At 50.3% G+C, this 15,451-nt stretch overlaps 1 protein-coding gene and 1 pseudogene across 1 annotated transcript; both read right to left on the reverse strand.

The window, feature by feature from the left end:
• Positions 1–9,586: 9,586 nt before the first annotated feature.
• On the reverse strand, positions 9,587–10,402 carry LOC123039437 (BTB/POZ and MATH domain-containing protein 2-like). The gene has a single exon (XM_044462611.1). It carries the CDS (start codon positions 10,400–10,402, stop codon positions 9,587–9,589), a length of 816 nt encoding a protein of 271 aa, XP_044318546.1.
• A 2,271-nt stretch (positions 10,403–12,673) lies between these two features.
• On the reverse strand, positions 12,674–14,055 carry LOC123039438 (phosphatidylinositol 4-phosphate 5-kinase 4-like; annotated as a pseudogene).
• Positions 14,056–15,451: the final 1,396 nt, after the last annotated feature.

The raw sequence follows: 15,451 nt of genomic DNA on the forward strand, positions 1-15,451 counted from the left end.
TATGTTTGTTCTGGCTTATTTTGCAAGCCAATCCTTTGTTTTGTTTTGAGTTGTGGTATTCGAGTTGCTTCGAAGTCAAATGTTGATTCCATACCTTTTCCAAATGGTGTTCTCATATTCCTATGTGAATACTAATCCTTCTTGATCATCGAGTCTGTCTTGTCAATCCTTTTTTTAACCGGTGTGTCTCTCCTCAAGTGGATCCGTTCACGTCAACATTTGCAAGATCATTTATCACTTCTTCTCAACGGTGTTTGTTTCATCCGTCTCCAAGTTGCCTTTGTTTTTCCCACCCTCCCTCCCTTTTGTTTTTCTTCAAGGACTAAGATTTCTTCTTCAAGTATCCATTTTATTGATGGGAAGTTTCTCCATTCTTTTCCGTCAATGTTCTTATCCGGTGATTCTCATGAAGATTCTAATGGAGCTTCAAGTTCGTCATTCCTCGTTCTTTTCTTCTCCGGTGGATTTAATTCAAGCTTTGGTATTAAGCATACTCCTTTTCTTTTTTTTCCAATGCTTTTCTTATGCCGGTGCACCTCTTAATCATCCATCTCTCGCTATTAAATTGTTCCGGAGTGCTCAAGATATCTCGAAGATTCGTGTTTCCACTCTGCATTCGTTCAAGCTCTTTCGAGATTGGTATCTCATTCAAGTCATTTAATTCAACCGGTGCAACATCTCTTTTAAATCTTTTCAACGGTGTTCTTTTGAGTGGGCCCTAACCCACAGGTCTTTTCCCAGGATCTTACCTGACTCTTCTATTTTCCCAGAGCTATCCTAAATTCTTCTCCAAGTTTGACGTAAGAATGAGTTATCATTAGTCAAATGCTTTTCTCCAAGATCTTTCAAATTCTTTTCATAGTTGGCTTAACCTCTTCGCTTTTTGATTCTTCCGGTGTGCCTCAATAATTCTTGGTGGTGTTTCTCATTGTCATTCTCATCATTTGAAGACCGAAGAAGAGTTTCTCTTTAATCTTGCTCTATTCTCTTCAAGATTCATGGTGCTAGCTTGTTGCCATCCTCTCATAATTGTTTTCGATTGTGAGAATCTTTTTCACCCATCAGGAGATATTCAAGAGTCTTCTCAGTTTGTCATCCGGAGTCCATCAATTCAGGTTTATTCATTCTCAGGCGTCAGTTATCATTCTCCTATCTTGCCGGTGCATCTATTGAATATCCTCTAATCAGTTCTTGATCTCTTTGTTCTCAGGTATCTAGTTTGTCTCAAGCACCTTCGTTCATTTGCTGATTCTTACCGGTGATGCACCCCTACTTCGATCATTTTCAATTCTTACGGTGGTTCTTTCAAGATCTCTCTTCCTTGTTCATCATATCAATTCATTTGTTGTTCCAATCCTACCGGTGGTTCGTTGAAGACCTTCTCAAGTTTTGATATATCTCTTTTAATCCTTTCTACGAGAATAAGTAGTATGCCAAATCCATTGATTGTCGTCAATTTAATTGGTGAAGGATAAGCATAACATAATTCTTATTCTTGTTCATCCAAGTGATTAATTCTTTATTCCGGAGGCCCTTAAAATTCTCGGTTTCATTTGTTTCATCTTCTCTTTTTCCCGGAGTTCCAAGCTCTAATTATCACGGAGATCCATCTAAATCATTGCAAGGATTCACCTTGTGTTTTCAATTTCTCTTTCTTTTCATTCCTTTTGTTTACCGGAGTTCTTCATGGAGGTTCTACATGATGGTTCATCAAGGATTTAATTCCCTTCTCAAAGTTTTCATCGAGATTCTTTCCTAAGGAGCAAAGCTTTCTTTATATGGTAATCCGGAGTGCAATTCTTTCTACCATATTTTGGAGGTGGTATTATGTCATTCTTGATAATTTGAGTTCATGTTCCATGATTCACATGTTGTTAAGAATGAGTTATTTTTAAATCCATCAACCTCGTTGTTGGAGTTATCTTGTGTCATATTTCACCTAAAAGCCTTCCATTGGGAATGTTGCTATTTGTGGTGCTTGCCAATGATCCAAGTTATCTCTTTATCATCTTGGTGGAAGAAGTTTTCATCTCTTCGTTGATCTCAAGCAAGCAATTGTTTCCGTTAGTGGCCGGTTGTCACCTCATAATTTTGAGATGTTTTCCATAAGCCCACTACAAGCTTGTGCTTTTCGTTGTTGATTTTCCAACAACTCCGTTCAATTCTTCTTTGCAAGGATGCTTTCCAAACTCATTTGTGGCAGAAGTTGGCATTTTCTTCTCCATTCTGTTATTCCAATGATATATCTTCTATTATTTCTTTCGGAGGCATTGTGGCGTTGCTCTTTTCACTCACCATCTCGATTCGTGAGGATCGTGTTCTTTTCTTGCTTATCCATTTAACCGGAGTGTCCTGTTTTCATTCGAGTTCTCTAATCTGATCAAGTTTTCCCTCCTTCCTCAACTGGAGAGCTGTCTGAAATCCTTCTTACCTATTGTGCCATTCTTTCAATAGTTCCGGAGGCAGTGTGTTGTTGATTTCATCAAGTAACATCCCATCTTCTCAAGTTCATGTTCTATTCCTTCCATGTTCAACCGGAGTACTTCCCGAATTCTTCCCCTCTCATCTTGTTTTAACCGGAGTGGTTTCGAATTCTATCTTGTCCATTAAACTCTTGATTCATGTCTTTGCAACCTTCAAGTTCTCGTAATGTTCCTTGTTCCTCTTTCTAACGGATTGTTTGCAATCTCGTTCATCTCCTTTGTATTCTTTCTTTCAATTTGTTCAACCTCTCAAGATTCTTTGGTTTCACTCATTGGTCGAAGAAGCAACTTAGTTTTACCTCTTCTCTTCCTCTTCCATTTCTCTCAGGTGCCATCCTAGATCTCGGGACAAGATCCTCTTGTAGTGGTGGAGTGTTGTAACGCCCCGAGACCGACGCTCCAGAAGACTTCCAGCTACTCCGAGTTTCGTCGTGTGATTTGTTTTGTTTGTTGCATCATTTGCATTGCATCATGCCATCATGCCATTTAATTTTTAAAACCTCAACTAAATAAATTGTATGGATTTTTCGATCCATTTAAATCGAGGGACTCACATGGTGACTTCTCTTTATAACATATCCTCCAATATTAGGGAGCTATATTAAATATTCCACTATTTTGGAATCACCAAAACACACTTACAAAATAATTTCGTTCCTTTTCTGCTTCAAGTTTGGTCTCCAACCTTGCCAATATTTATTTCATCATTTTCCGGAGCTCCACCAAAAATCCAAACATTTTTGGACCTTCCCAAACCTCACTTCTTATTCAAATCATTTGAATTTAAATCAAATGAGTTTGAATTTAATCTTTCAATCATGGCCTTTCTATTTTCTCGGAACAAACTCATTTTTGCGAGTCCGGAAAAATTATCCCCATGTCCTACTTCTTCCCCTAACCCCTCTTTCTTTCTTTCCTATCTCTGTTTTGTTTTTATTTTCTTTAGAGAGGGAGAAGAGAGCCTTGCAGCCCAGCCGGCCTCTTAGGCCCGGCCAACCTAAGCCGGCCCAAGGCCCAGCCGGTGCCCCTCTAACCCTAGCCCGAGCGAACCCCATCTCCCCTTTCTCTCGATCCCTTTCTCCCTCCCGTGCGCCGCCAGAGACTCCCGATTCCCCCCCTCGCTCGACGCATCTCTCCCCCTGTCGCCGCCTTCCGCCCGATCCCTTCTGCCTCCTCGCTCGCCTCCCTCCTCCTCGTCGTGGGAGTCTAGCTACCCATCCCGCAGGAGGCCGCCGCCGCCATGTACGCCCGCAGGAGCGCCAACGCCACCAGACCACCATCCCGTCGCGCCTCCTCCACCCCGCAGCCATCCCCGTAGCGCCTCGCCTCCCGCAACCGTGCCAGGACCTCCTCGCCACCGGCAGCAGCAACAGCTGCTACACCATCTCGATGCACCGTTGGCCCTGCTTCTCCTCGTCGTCACCAAACCGCCTGGTCTTTTGTGCCACCATCGGGACGGCCAACTCCGGCGGCCCTCCGTCGCCTGCGGTCGTGCCCCTCCTCTGCCTCGCCAGCCGTCGTCCTCAAGCTCGTTCAGCGGCCCCTGTCTTCTCCTCGTGCCCGCCGCCGTCTTCGTCTGCGCCCAGAGGATCCCGCAGCCTCCCTGGCCTCGGATCTGGCCGGATCGAGCTGGTCCGCGTCCACCACCACCCTCGCCGTGCTCCGCCTGCCATGGCCTACGAGGCCATCAGCTTCGCCTCGGCCTTGACCCAGGAGGACGAGCAGCGTTGCTGCCTGCTCGATCCACCTGCACGCGCGCCTCGCGCGTTGACCGCGACCAGCTCCATGCCCGAGCGAGCATGCTCCTGTTCCCGATGCCCAGCACCGCCCAAGTTGTCGCCTCTGCGCACCATGTAGTGTCACCGTGGACGCATGCACCCCCGGATCAGAACCTCGAGCACCAAGTACACCACCGGCAAGACCCGGACTCCGAACGCCAAGTACCCCTTCGGATCGCCAAGTTCATCTACGAAAACATGTACCATCTACCGTCGCCCGAAGACCCGTGTACCACTACCGACGCCGTGTACAACTACTTCCCACGACAACAATTGAACAACTACTTCCACTACGCCCGAATACCGTGGATGCGACAAGTTCCTCTCCGGACATGTACGACTACCGTTGCCAAGATCGCGAGTACCTCTACCGTCGCCGTGAACAACTACTTCCCTCGACGACTCGAACAGCTCCGAAAACGCACGCTTCGAAGGTATAACCCCGAGACGCCGTCCGTGGACCGAATGCATGTGTTGTATGAGATGCACCCTATGTTTGCACCGTGCCCGTTTGCTTCATGCACGTTCCTCCTCGTTCGCCATGCTGATGAACCGTGGGAACCCGGTAACCGGGATCACCCCACCTTCTATCGCATGTCACGCTCTCGTCACTTTTCCTTTTGCACCGGTATCTCCATGAGCTATCGGGACCGGAATGTTGCCGTGGCACCATTTTTGTTTCTCCGCCGTGGCACCCTTTTTGTTCCGCCATGGTGACCAAATGCTTCATAACATGCTCATGTCAACATTTTCATAAAATTGCATAAAACTGGTATATGTCATCCGCATCATGATAACAACATTTAAAATGTTTAAACTTGTTGTTGCATTAAATTGCTAAATGCATATGGGGATTTACCGGATTTGTTGTTCTTATATCCGGCCCCATTTAAATTGTTTAGATGGTATAGTTTATATCATGCTTCACCTCTTGCCATGTTTAACAACAGTTAATATTGTTGGGTAGCTTAAACGAGAGATAACTAAATAATTGATGTGGTGTTTCGTCAACATGCACCTCGTTGCATATTGAGCTCCACTTAACTTGTAGTATTGTTTGTTGCACTTTGCCATGCCATGCCTCATTAAACCGGACATGCATCATACTTGTTTGTAAATCATGACTTGTTTATGCTTGTGTGTTTACTATGTTGTTTGTTTCTTTCCGGGTTGCTTCTCACGTTAGCTTCGGTTTCATTCCGGAGTTGTGAGGATTTGTTCGTCTACGACCGTTTGTCTTCTTCTTGGATTCGTTCTTCTTCCTTGCGGGATCTCAGGCAAGATGATCATACCCTCGAAATCACTACTATCTTCGCTATGCTAGTTTGCTCGCTCTTTTGCCATGCCAATGCTACGATGCCTACCATTTGCTTGTCAGCCTCCCAAATTGCCATGTCAAACCTCTAACCCACCATGTCCTAGCAAAACGTTGATTGGCTATGTTACCGCTTTGCTTAGCCCCTCTTATAGCATTGTTAGTTGCAGGTGAAGATTGAAGTTTGTTCCTTGTTGGAACATGGAGATGTTGTTCCTTGTTGGAACATGTTTACTTGTTGGGATATCACAATATATCTTATTTAATTAATGCATCTATATACTTGGTAAAGGGTGGAAGGCTCGGCCTTATGCCTGGTGTTTTGTTCCACTCTTGCCGCCCTAGTTTCCGTCATATCGGTGTTATGTTCCCGGATTTTGCGTTCCTTACACGGTTGGGCTATAATGGGAACCCCTTGACAGTTCGCCTTAAGTAAAGCTCCTCCAGCAATGCCCAACATTGGTTTTACCATTTGCACTAACAACCTACCACCTTCCCTTGGGTTCTGCAGACTCAAGGGTCATCTTTATTCTAACCCCCCCCCCCGGGCCAGTGCTCCTCTGAGTGTTGGTCCGAACTGAGCTGCCTGCGGGGCCACCTCGGGGAAACTTGAGGGTTGGTTTTACTCGTAGCTAGTCTCATCTGAGTGTGCCCTGAGAAAGAGATATGTGCAGCTCCTATCGGGATTTGTCGGCACATTCGGGCGGTGTTGCTGGTTTAGTTTTACCCTGTCGAAATGTCTTGTTGTACCGGGATACCGAGTCTGATCGGAATGTCTCGGGTGGAGGTCTATTCCTTCGTTGACCGTGAGAGCTTGTGATGGGCTAAGTTGGGACACCCCTGCAGGGTATTATCTTTCGAAAGCCGTGCCCGCGGTTATGGGCAGATGGGAATTTGTTAACGTCCGGTTGTAGAAAACCCGAAGTTGACCTTAATTAAAATACATCAACCGCGTGTGTAACCGTGATGGTCTCTTCTCGGCGGAGTCCGGGAAGTGAACACGGTGTTGGAGTTATGCTTGACGTAGGTTGCTATAGGATCACTTCTTGATCATACTTTATCGACCGTGCTTTGCCTTCTCTTCTCGCTCTCTTTTGCGATTGTAGCCACCATATATGCTAGTCGCTTGCTGCAGCTCCACCTCATTACTCCATCCTTCCTATAAGCTTAAATAGTCTTGATCTCGCGGGTGCGAGATTGCTGAGTCCCCGTGGCTCACAGATACTTCCAAAACCAGTTTGCAGGTGCCTATGTTACCGTGCAGGTGACGCAACCAAGCTCAAGGAGGAGCTCGATGAAGATCTTGCCCTTTGTGTTGTTTCGTTCTAGTTGATCAGTAGTGGAGCCCAGTTGGGGTCGATCGGGGACCATTGTCGCATTTGGGGTTCTTCTTTTATTTTGGTTCCATAGTCGGACCTTGATTGTATCTGGATGATGTAATGCTTTATTCATGTAATGGTGTGAAGTGGCGATTGTAAGCCAACTATGTATCTCTTTCCCTTATGTATTACATGGGTTGTGTGAAGATTACCTCACTTGCGACATTGCTTTCAATGCGGTTATGCCTCTAAGTCGTGCTTCGACACGTGGGAGATATAGCCGCATCGAGGGCATTACAGCCCCCCCCCCTCACGGACGGCGCCGCCGCCGGCACCTGGAGGGGGGAAACGGACGCATCGGGTCTACACGGAGGGGATCTTGCTGTGGGTCTGGCCCGGATGTTTCTCCAAAGTGTCCCTACGGGCTGACCTAACACAACCGGGTGGAGTCCACTGGTCAAACCCCGTCCGTGCAAAGTCAAAGGGCTAGATCCCGTGGTCAAATGCTACAGGGTTAGGCGGGATGGGGGCCCTGTGGGGGTAGCAATGCCATTGGAGCGTCGCACTGGGACCTCATACATGCCGTACGGTCTGGTGGCATGTCCAAAGAGGCGGCACGCTCTCCGGGGAATGCCCCCCCCTCACGGACTGCGATGAGACGGTAGTAGACCTTCTGCGGTAACGATGCAGCGTGAATATTATTAAATACTCGGAGCGCTATAAAATCATGAATTTTTTACACGACGTGGGCACATGTGCTATAGGACCGATCGTAATTTTTCATAATTTTTGGTGATGAAGAAGTATCTGAACACTTCCCTCTATGCGGATTGCTCTTCGCGTGTCTACGACTGTGGTCGGCGGCCTCCGGGAGCTAGCATGCCGCCAAATCTTGCGTAGGCGGCCTCTCACAAGTCTGGAAGTGTTGTGGCGGTTGCAAATTCCCGGCACGCGTCTCCGGGGTGTGCCCCCCTCACGGATGGCGCCGCCGCAGGCACCTGGAGGAGGGAAACGGACGCGTCGGGTCTACACGGAGGTTATCTTGCTGTGGGTCTGGCCCGGATGTTGCTCCAAAGTGTTCCTATGGGCTGACCTAACACAACCGGGTGGAGAGGTCCACTGGTCAAAGCCCGTCCATGCAAAGTCAAAGGGCTAGATCTCGTGGTCAAACGCTATAGGGTTTGGCGGGACGGGGGCCCTGTGGGGGTAGCAATGCCACCGGAGCGTCGCACCAGGACCTCATACATGCGGGGTGGTGTGGTGGCATGTCTGAAGAGGCGGCACGCATCTCCGAGGTTTGGCCCCCTCCAAGTGACGGCGGCACTGCCTTGCATGGAGGGGAGCCACACCGTGGAGCCCCAAGACAGGCGTCTACGCATGCCTAAACACTTTCACGTATGCATCGGGACCCGTGTGATGTTTCAGTGACATAGCTACACCCCTAATCCCTCCACTAACCAGATTTCCTCCATGTCGACCGTTTCCCCTCTCTGTGACACGGCGACAGTGAGGGCAATCGATAATACCATCGGGGTATGTATTTTTAGATAAGGCATAATTATCTTATGGAAAAATTAAAAATAATATAAAGTATAAATAAAAAATAAAAATAAATTTATGCCGACGGCAAGGCCGTCAGCATAACTGCGCACACGGAGGTCCAGTCCCACGGATCAATGACGTGGCATCGCACACGGATCGATGACGTGGCAGAGGGCATGGACCAGGCCTATGCTGACGGCTATGCGTAGGCATATCTCTGCCACACAACGCCCCCCCCCCCCTCGCTCGGATCGATGACGTGTCGACGACGCGGATCGGTGATGTCAGCAACTCTATGCCGACGGCTAATCGGCATAGATATGCCGACCGCCGCCGTTACCTCCCGTCGGCGTAGGTTCAACGCCGTCAAACGGTCAGCGCTGACCTGGTAGGTGGGCCTGGGATATGCCGACGGACCCGTAGGCATATCTCCAACGGTCTCGACGGCCTCATCTATGCTGACGGCCCCGTCGGCATATATGGACGTAAGCCGACGGCTTTTCAACGCCTACGGCTTGTCCTAGGCCGTCGGGATAGGTCTATATATGCCGACGGGGGGCGTCGGCATAGATGAGGCCGTCGGCCTAAGCTGATTTTCTGGTAGTGGCATGTTGATCGAGTGGCTATCTTTTGTGGTCTTATGAACGCACTGAACTCGATGCTAAACCTGAATTCCTACTAACTTATTAGCATTGCCTACTTGACCAAATGGTGGGCGCGATCCCGATCTAGTTGATATGATAGCATATTGATGTGATAACTATCTATATATCTTCTGAAAATTAACCATTTTTAAGTTTATTGTGTCATAAAAGTTCCCTTTTATGAGCAATTTTGTTGGAGGAAAGCACTATGCATCGTCAAAAGACGAAATGAGAAGGAACACAATAGTTAATATGAGAATGTCATAAGAAGGCAGCCCTTTTGAATTTGTAGGTCTTTAATGGAAGGATCCACTGCCACCGACAAACCAGAAGTTGCCGGTGACCATGGTATGGTTTACGGGGTTCCAAGGCTTTGCTGAGCATTAAATTTTCACTATTACCTTATTAACCATTGAAGTTCTTGTACCTTACAGACATTGTCATGAGCAATGGGGCATTTGGCTCCCCTTCAAAATACAGTTATGCAAAATGAAACTAATTAAGATCACTGCTTTGTACGGATCTTTTTGATCTTTTTCTTGTTTGGATCAATTTTTTCCTCTCGACGTCTACATTTTTTCCCTGAAGCTCCCTCCTCCAAAGCCATTGGGCGGCAACTTGGCATGAAGTGCTCCTTGAACCCCTCGGTCTCTAAGACGGCGCCAAGGACTTTTGGCGATGACATAAACCACAGGCAATCACTCTTGAGCTGCTCGCAGTTGTGCTGGTTCGCCAATGCGAAGGTGGACCTGACAGTCTTGACATCGATCTTTTCACACAGCTCCCTCTCGCACATTAGCCTCAGCATGCCCAGCCCATACCTATCCGCGGCGACCAGCAAATGCTGCAGCGTCGCGACGCTGTACCCGTCTTTGTCGTCGCACGGTGGCAGCGAATCCGTATAGACGTAGTGAAGCATCATTTGGAAGATGGTCGGCTCCACATCCACGACCTTGACGCGCCCCATGTCCTTCTCCGCCATGGGGCCAAAGAGCTGAGCTTTAAAGACTGGCGACTGCGAGGCCAGGAGGATCCGGTGCGCTGGAAACTTCCGGCCGCCCACGCGGAACGTGACGTCCGCGCCTGTCGGGTCACCGATCCAGGGCTCGAGCTTGCCCTGCAGCACCAGCGGAGACTCCTTGCTGACGGTGAGCACGCACCGTATCGTGAAGGAGCCGTCGCCTTCGCCTTCGCGGGACAGGGATTTCAAGCTCCACCTGCTCACAAACCTGCGGCGGCCCCGCTCGTCATTCCGCTGAGAGAAGACGTGCTCCTTCGCGCGACAGCTGACCACCTCTGCCTGGCTGCTGGTCCTCAGCATGCTGAGCGCGAACTTGGCCTTCACATCCTTGGCTCCGCCGAGGTAGCGAACGTAGCATGAGGTGTTATCGCCACACCTCAGCCTGGACGAAACGGTCCGGTCCGCCGGTCCGGCTCGCGGCCCGCTCGGACTGGCCAGGCTCGGTCCTGGCCCGGCATAAAATCTAGCCGGTCCGGGCCCTGCAAACGGGACCGAAAATCCCTCGGTCCGGTCCGGTGAAAGCTCGGTCCGACCGAGCGGACCGACGAGCACGAGCTATGGCATGGCCAGGGCGTGGCGGGGGCATGTGAGGCGGGGGCGTGGCGGGAGCGTGCCTAGGACGTGGCAGGGGCGTGGCGAGGGTGTGTCGAGGTCACGGCCGGCGCGTGGCGAGCGCGTGGCCAGAGCTGCATGGCGGGCGCGTCGGTCGTGCGCTGGTCAGCGCCGCCGTCGTTCATCCGCGCGGCCACCTGCCTCCCTGACGCTGGCAAGCATGTCTAGTGGATGCGCCATGCTCGGATCTATTACCTGGAAGGTAGAAATTGAAGCAGGAGGCCCTACACCGCTGTTGTACACCGGTCGTCGTGCACCGGCCGCCGTGCCAGATTCTTCGTCGCTGTTGCTGCCTGAGCTCTGCCTGGCCGCCGTGCAGTCCACCTTGAGTCAAAGAAGTCGCCGGACACCTCCACGACAGGCCCCGCTGCGTCCAGCGCCCTCCCCGCGTCGCCGTGCTCCGGCGCGAGCTCTGGGGTGACCACCGGCCGGTCCAAACGAGCCGCTCGGTCCGGCTCGGGCTTCCGTCGCTGCGGTCCGGTCCCTGAAAACAAGATCGCGACGCTGCTCGGTCCGGTCCGGTCCGGACCGCTGACGGCCGGTCCAAACGACGGCTCGGTCAGGGACCGGACCGGCCGGACCGTGTCCACCCTGAGCCACACCTGTACTGGGTGATCCCATCCGGGTAGAAGTTGAGCTCCCACTTGTAGCCGCCGACTTTGAAGACGGACGAGGCAACGAACTCGCCGACACCCATGCCCTTAAGCTGCAGGTAATCGGTCACCACGAAATCAAACGTCGCGGTGTGATGATGTGTAATGGATGTGGAGGACGTGGCCTCGGGTATGCAGTAGTAATCCCCCGCCGAGGTTGCGCCGTCTTCGTTAGCCATGGCCATCAAAGCTTTGAGAATAAGCGACGGGTCTGATCAAGAGACAGGAGTTGGCCGTAAGCTTTTGCACGCCTAGCCGTGTTACTAGCGAGTAGTGCGCGGCGGCACGCCGCGCCATACGGATTGATAAGATATTTAGTTTTTTTAAAATATTTGATAAGTTGTCCCAAGACTTGATTCATGGTAGAGTAGTTCATGAAAAAAAAAGATACATCTAGTAGATACATACTTAAGTGATCTACAACATGTAGTGATAGTGGAAGTATGAAGCTCCTGTTCTCTCCTTAGACCTAAGATATTGATCATGATGTAGTGGTAGTGAACTTTACATCTGAAGATCTGAATCAAACCATCGCTGCTGGTCCTAAGCGACATATCATCACAAGCCAACCTATTCAAGTCGATCCACTGAAGCATGTGCGGCGGCACGCCGCACCCATTGGTTCAGTATGTGTTTGTTTTGATATAGTTTCTGAAAATTTGTTGTACGTTCTGTATGTGCGTACCTTTGTAGCCAGCTCGAGTTTTTACGCCTAGCAGTCTATTTTTTTCTATGTATACTTCTTGAACACACTTAACTACGCTACGCATATAATTACATTCTCAGTTTTTTTTTTGAACAGCAGACCAACTTCAAGAGAAAGGAATAACATGTAGAACATAAAAAAAGATATGCAACTGATGAATCGTTCTCTTGGCTTGTTTTCTATGAATCAGGGCAGATGCAACATTCATATGTGTGACATTCTACTTATATGGAGATCCCTCATCTAACGTCTACACCACCAGGTAGGAAACAGCACATCCCAATTCAAAACTTGTCCATACAGGTGGGCTCCTTCTCTATACATGTCCCAGCACCACTTCAATCCATCCTTGATTGGACATGAACATGTGTTACGTGAAGAATATAAAACTGATTTGTGGAAATGTATTGGAATACTTTACATAGGACCATGGGCCATAAGAATATTGGTTAGCGTCTATAGGCTTCATGAACACATATTTCAGTCTTGTCTATATTCCTATAACTCTGCGTGAAGCAGAGGTACTGAAAGCAAATGCAAATTTCTTTGGTTGATCGAATTCCACAACCAAAAGTTTCAAAATCTTCGTAATTTAGAGTTTCAGACTCGCTGACGAAGGAAGATGACAGAAGCAACCCACCTGATCCCGAGCTGCAAGTTCAGCATGAGCTCGTAGTGCTTGTGTCCCTTGACGATGGTCTCCCTGTTGCTTCGCCAGCGATGGGGACACCCACTTGACTTGGCAATGCGCGGCGCCTGGGACGGCGGAGGCAGAAGCGCCGCGCTCTCCCCGCCGTCCTCCGTCCTCACGCTCCTCCGCGCGTCGTCCAACAGAGCGGCCCCGTCCACAATGTCGCAGGTGATGTCGCCGTCCGACTCCCAGATGCAAATCTTGTCATACTTCGGGTCGCCGACGGAGCAATTGCTCATCCCGGACACTGAGCTCCCTCGCCCATTGGCCGTCCGGTTACCCGAACTGTTGAGCGGCCTCTGCAGCGGCATGGACTCGGTGGCGCCGACGTGAACCCCGGCAGTTCCCTCGCGAAGCCATCGCGGGGGTCGCGCGCTGTCGGGGACGCCGCCGCCGGAGACGGGTGGTACTGGTAGACGCCCTTCTGCTGGACAATGCCGCTCAGGCCGTCTCGCGTCCAGAAGCCGACGTAGACACTGCCGTCGGCCCATCGGAAGGTGCCCTGGCCGCGCGGGCAACCGTCCTCCAAGCCGTCGTCATAGCGGTTGTCGTCGGCCCAGGCGAGCGCGCCGCAGCCGTCGATGAGGCTGGCCCGCCACTTCCCCTGTACTCGGTCCCGTTGTGCCAGATGTAGTGGCCGGCGCCGTCCTGCAGCCCGGAGCGCGAGTCGCCGTCGTATTGGTCGCCGTTGGCGTAGCTCTTCCTGTCGTCGCCATCCTGGAGGTTCATGGACCAGGAGGCATTGTATGGGTCCCCGGCGGCGATGGTGCAGGTGTCGTCGCCGTCCATGAAGCCGTCCTTGAACTCGCCCTGTAGGTGGCGCCTGACGGCCAGGAGAACTTGCCCCGGCCCGTGGCCTTGCCGTGCCACCACTCCCCCTCGTACATGCACCAGTCCGTCCACAGGTACTTCCCGTCGCCGTGCGGCACGCCGCCGCGCCACTGCCCCGTGTAGAAGTCCCCGTTGGGGGGCCGCGCTCGACGTAGTCCCGGCTGTGGCGGCCGGCATCGTGGACGCCCGCGGAGGACGCCGAGGAGGAGGACTACTTGAGGAAGGAAAGTACATGCATGTCCATCATCCATGCTCAGACCTGGCTCAGTTTGGGTTTGGTCAATCGATAGAACACCTCGCAAGTCGCAGGAGGCCGCAGCCAAGGGGCCGGAGCTGGAGCGGGGCGAAGAGAGAGCAATACTAACGAGGAACAAAAGAACTCACTGCCGCCGGAGAACTCACTGCCGCCGGAGCCGGACACCGACCACCTGACGCAATGGAACCTGCGGCGGATTACCATGGGCTACAGCCAGAATGGCGTCCTCCTGCGCAAGCCTCCGGCCGGTCGAACAGCGCGCGTCGTCCTTCGCACGCGCCTTGGGCCGCTTCCACCTCCTTTCCGGCCCCTTCGCCGTCGCGCCGAAGGGCAGCACAGGCCTGACGATCTCGCTCCGCTACGGCGACGAAGGCGCCGAGTTCGTCCATGCCAATCGAACTCCTCGTGCGCGCCTTGCACCGCTTCCACCCCTTGCCGGCCGCTTCGCCGTCACGCCGGCGAGCAACGCGAGCCTGGCGATCTTGCTCCGCTGCGGCAATGAAAGGCGCCGAGTTCGTCCAAGCCAATCAGGACAAGGCCGCCGGCAGCGGAGTAGCCCAAACCAAAGGAACAGGAAGCAAACAGGTACTTATAGGCAACTAAAAGAAGAGAAAAAATAAAAATAGAACCCACGAGAAAAGCCCAGCAGGCAAACGTGGCGAGATGCATGGCGCAGACATGCATGCCCATGGACGCGTCGAAGGAAGGAAATACAGGAGAGAGACAAATTTGAAGGAGACAAAATCCCAGCAAATTCTAGAAGACAATGTGTCACCGATGGAATTGTTGGTCAACTGCATGTGAGGCAGACGTGGCGACATGCAGCGGCGCGTGGCGTGCACCTGACCTACATAACTCTGGAACAAGCACGTACAGTCAATCAAATTTTAAAAAAAAGGAGGAACTCTCTCTTGTAGGATGTGCCGTACACACGTGAATAGACAAGGGCACATACGACAACAAAATCAAACGTGCTTAAAAGACCGACCAAGCAAAAAAATATGATCAATCACATTTTAGAAAACTACCGTGCACACGTGTCATTCAAACAACAACGGTAAAAAATTTTCCAAAAAAACCAGAAAAAAGGAACCCTTGCGGGCCTAGTCTTCTTAGTATATGGAGAGAGGGGACTTGTAAAGGCTGTGGAAAATACGAAGCGATCACGGACTCCTTGGCCTAGGAGGATACGGAGAGGAACATACCTAAACTTGTACTCCTTGGCCTAGGAGTACTCGACCTGAGGTTATGCCACATTTCTGGTCAACTGTTGACTAGTTGACCATTGACTTTTTCAAAAACATCTGCATTTTTTTGAAAAATCTTAACAAAAATAAAAAAAAGTTCACGAGTTCAAAAAAAAGTTGATGAATGAAATAAAAGTTCACAAAAATGAAAACAAGTAATCAATTTTCGAAAAAGTTCCTTCAATTTTGAAAAAGTTCATAGATTAAAAAAAAGGTTCAATCAATTTTAAAAACCTTATTTAATTTAGCAAAAGAAAAAATGAAACAAAAATAAGAAAAAGAAAAAGAAAAACCCAAACAAAACCGTTCTAATAAGGAATAAGAAAAAATTAAAAGAATAAAAAGAAAATAAG

The sequence above is a fragment of the Triticum aestivum genome, chromosome 2B (genome assembly GCF_018294505.1).
Source record: "Triticum aestivum cultivar Chinese Spring chromosome 2B, IWGSC CS RefSeq v2.1, whole genome shotgun sequence".
Classification (NCBI taxonomy): Eukaryota; Viridiplantae; Streptophyta; class Magnoliopsida; order Poales; family Poaceae; genus Triticum; species Triticum aestivum.

Bases quoted from the DNA above. Each gene is read 5' to 3' on its own strand.
- LOC123039437 (XM_044462611.1), bottom strand. From the start codon at position 10,402: ATGCTGAGGACCAGCAGCCAGGCAGAGGTGGTCAGCTGTCGCGCGAAG.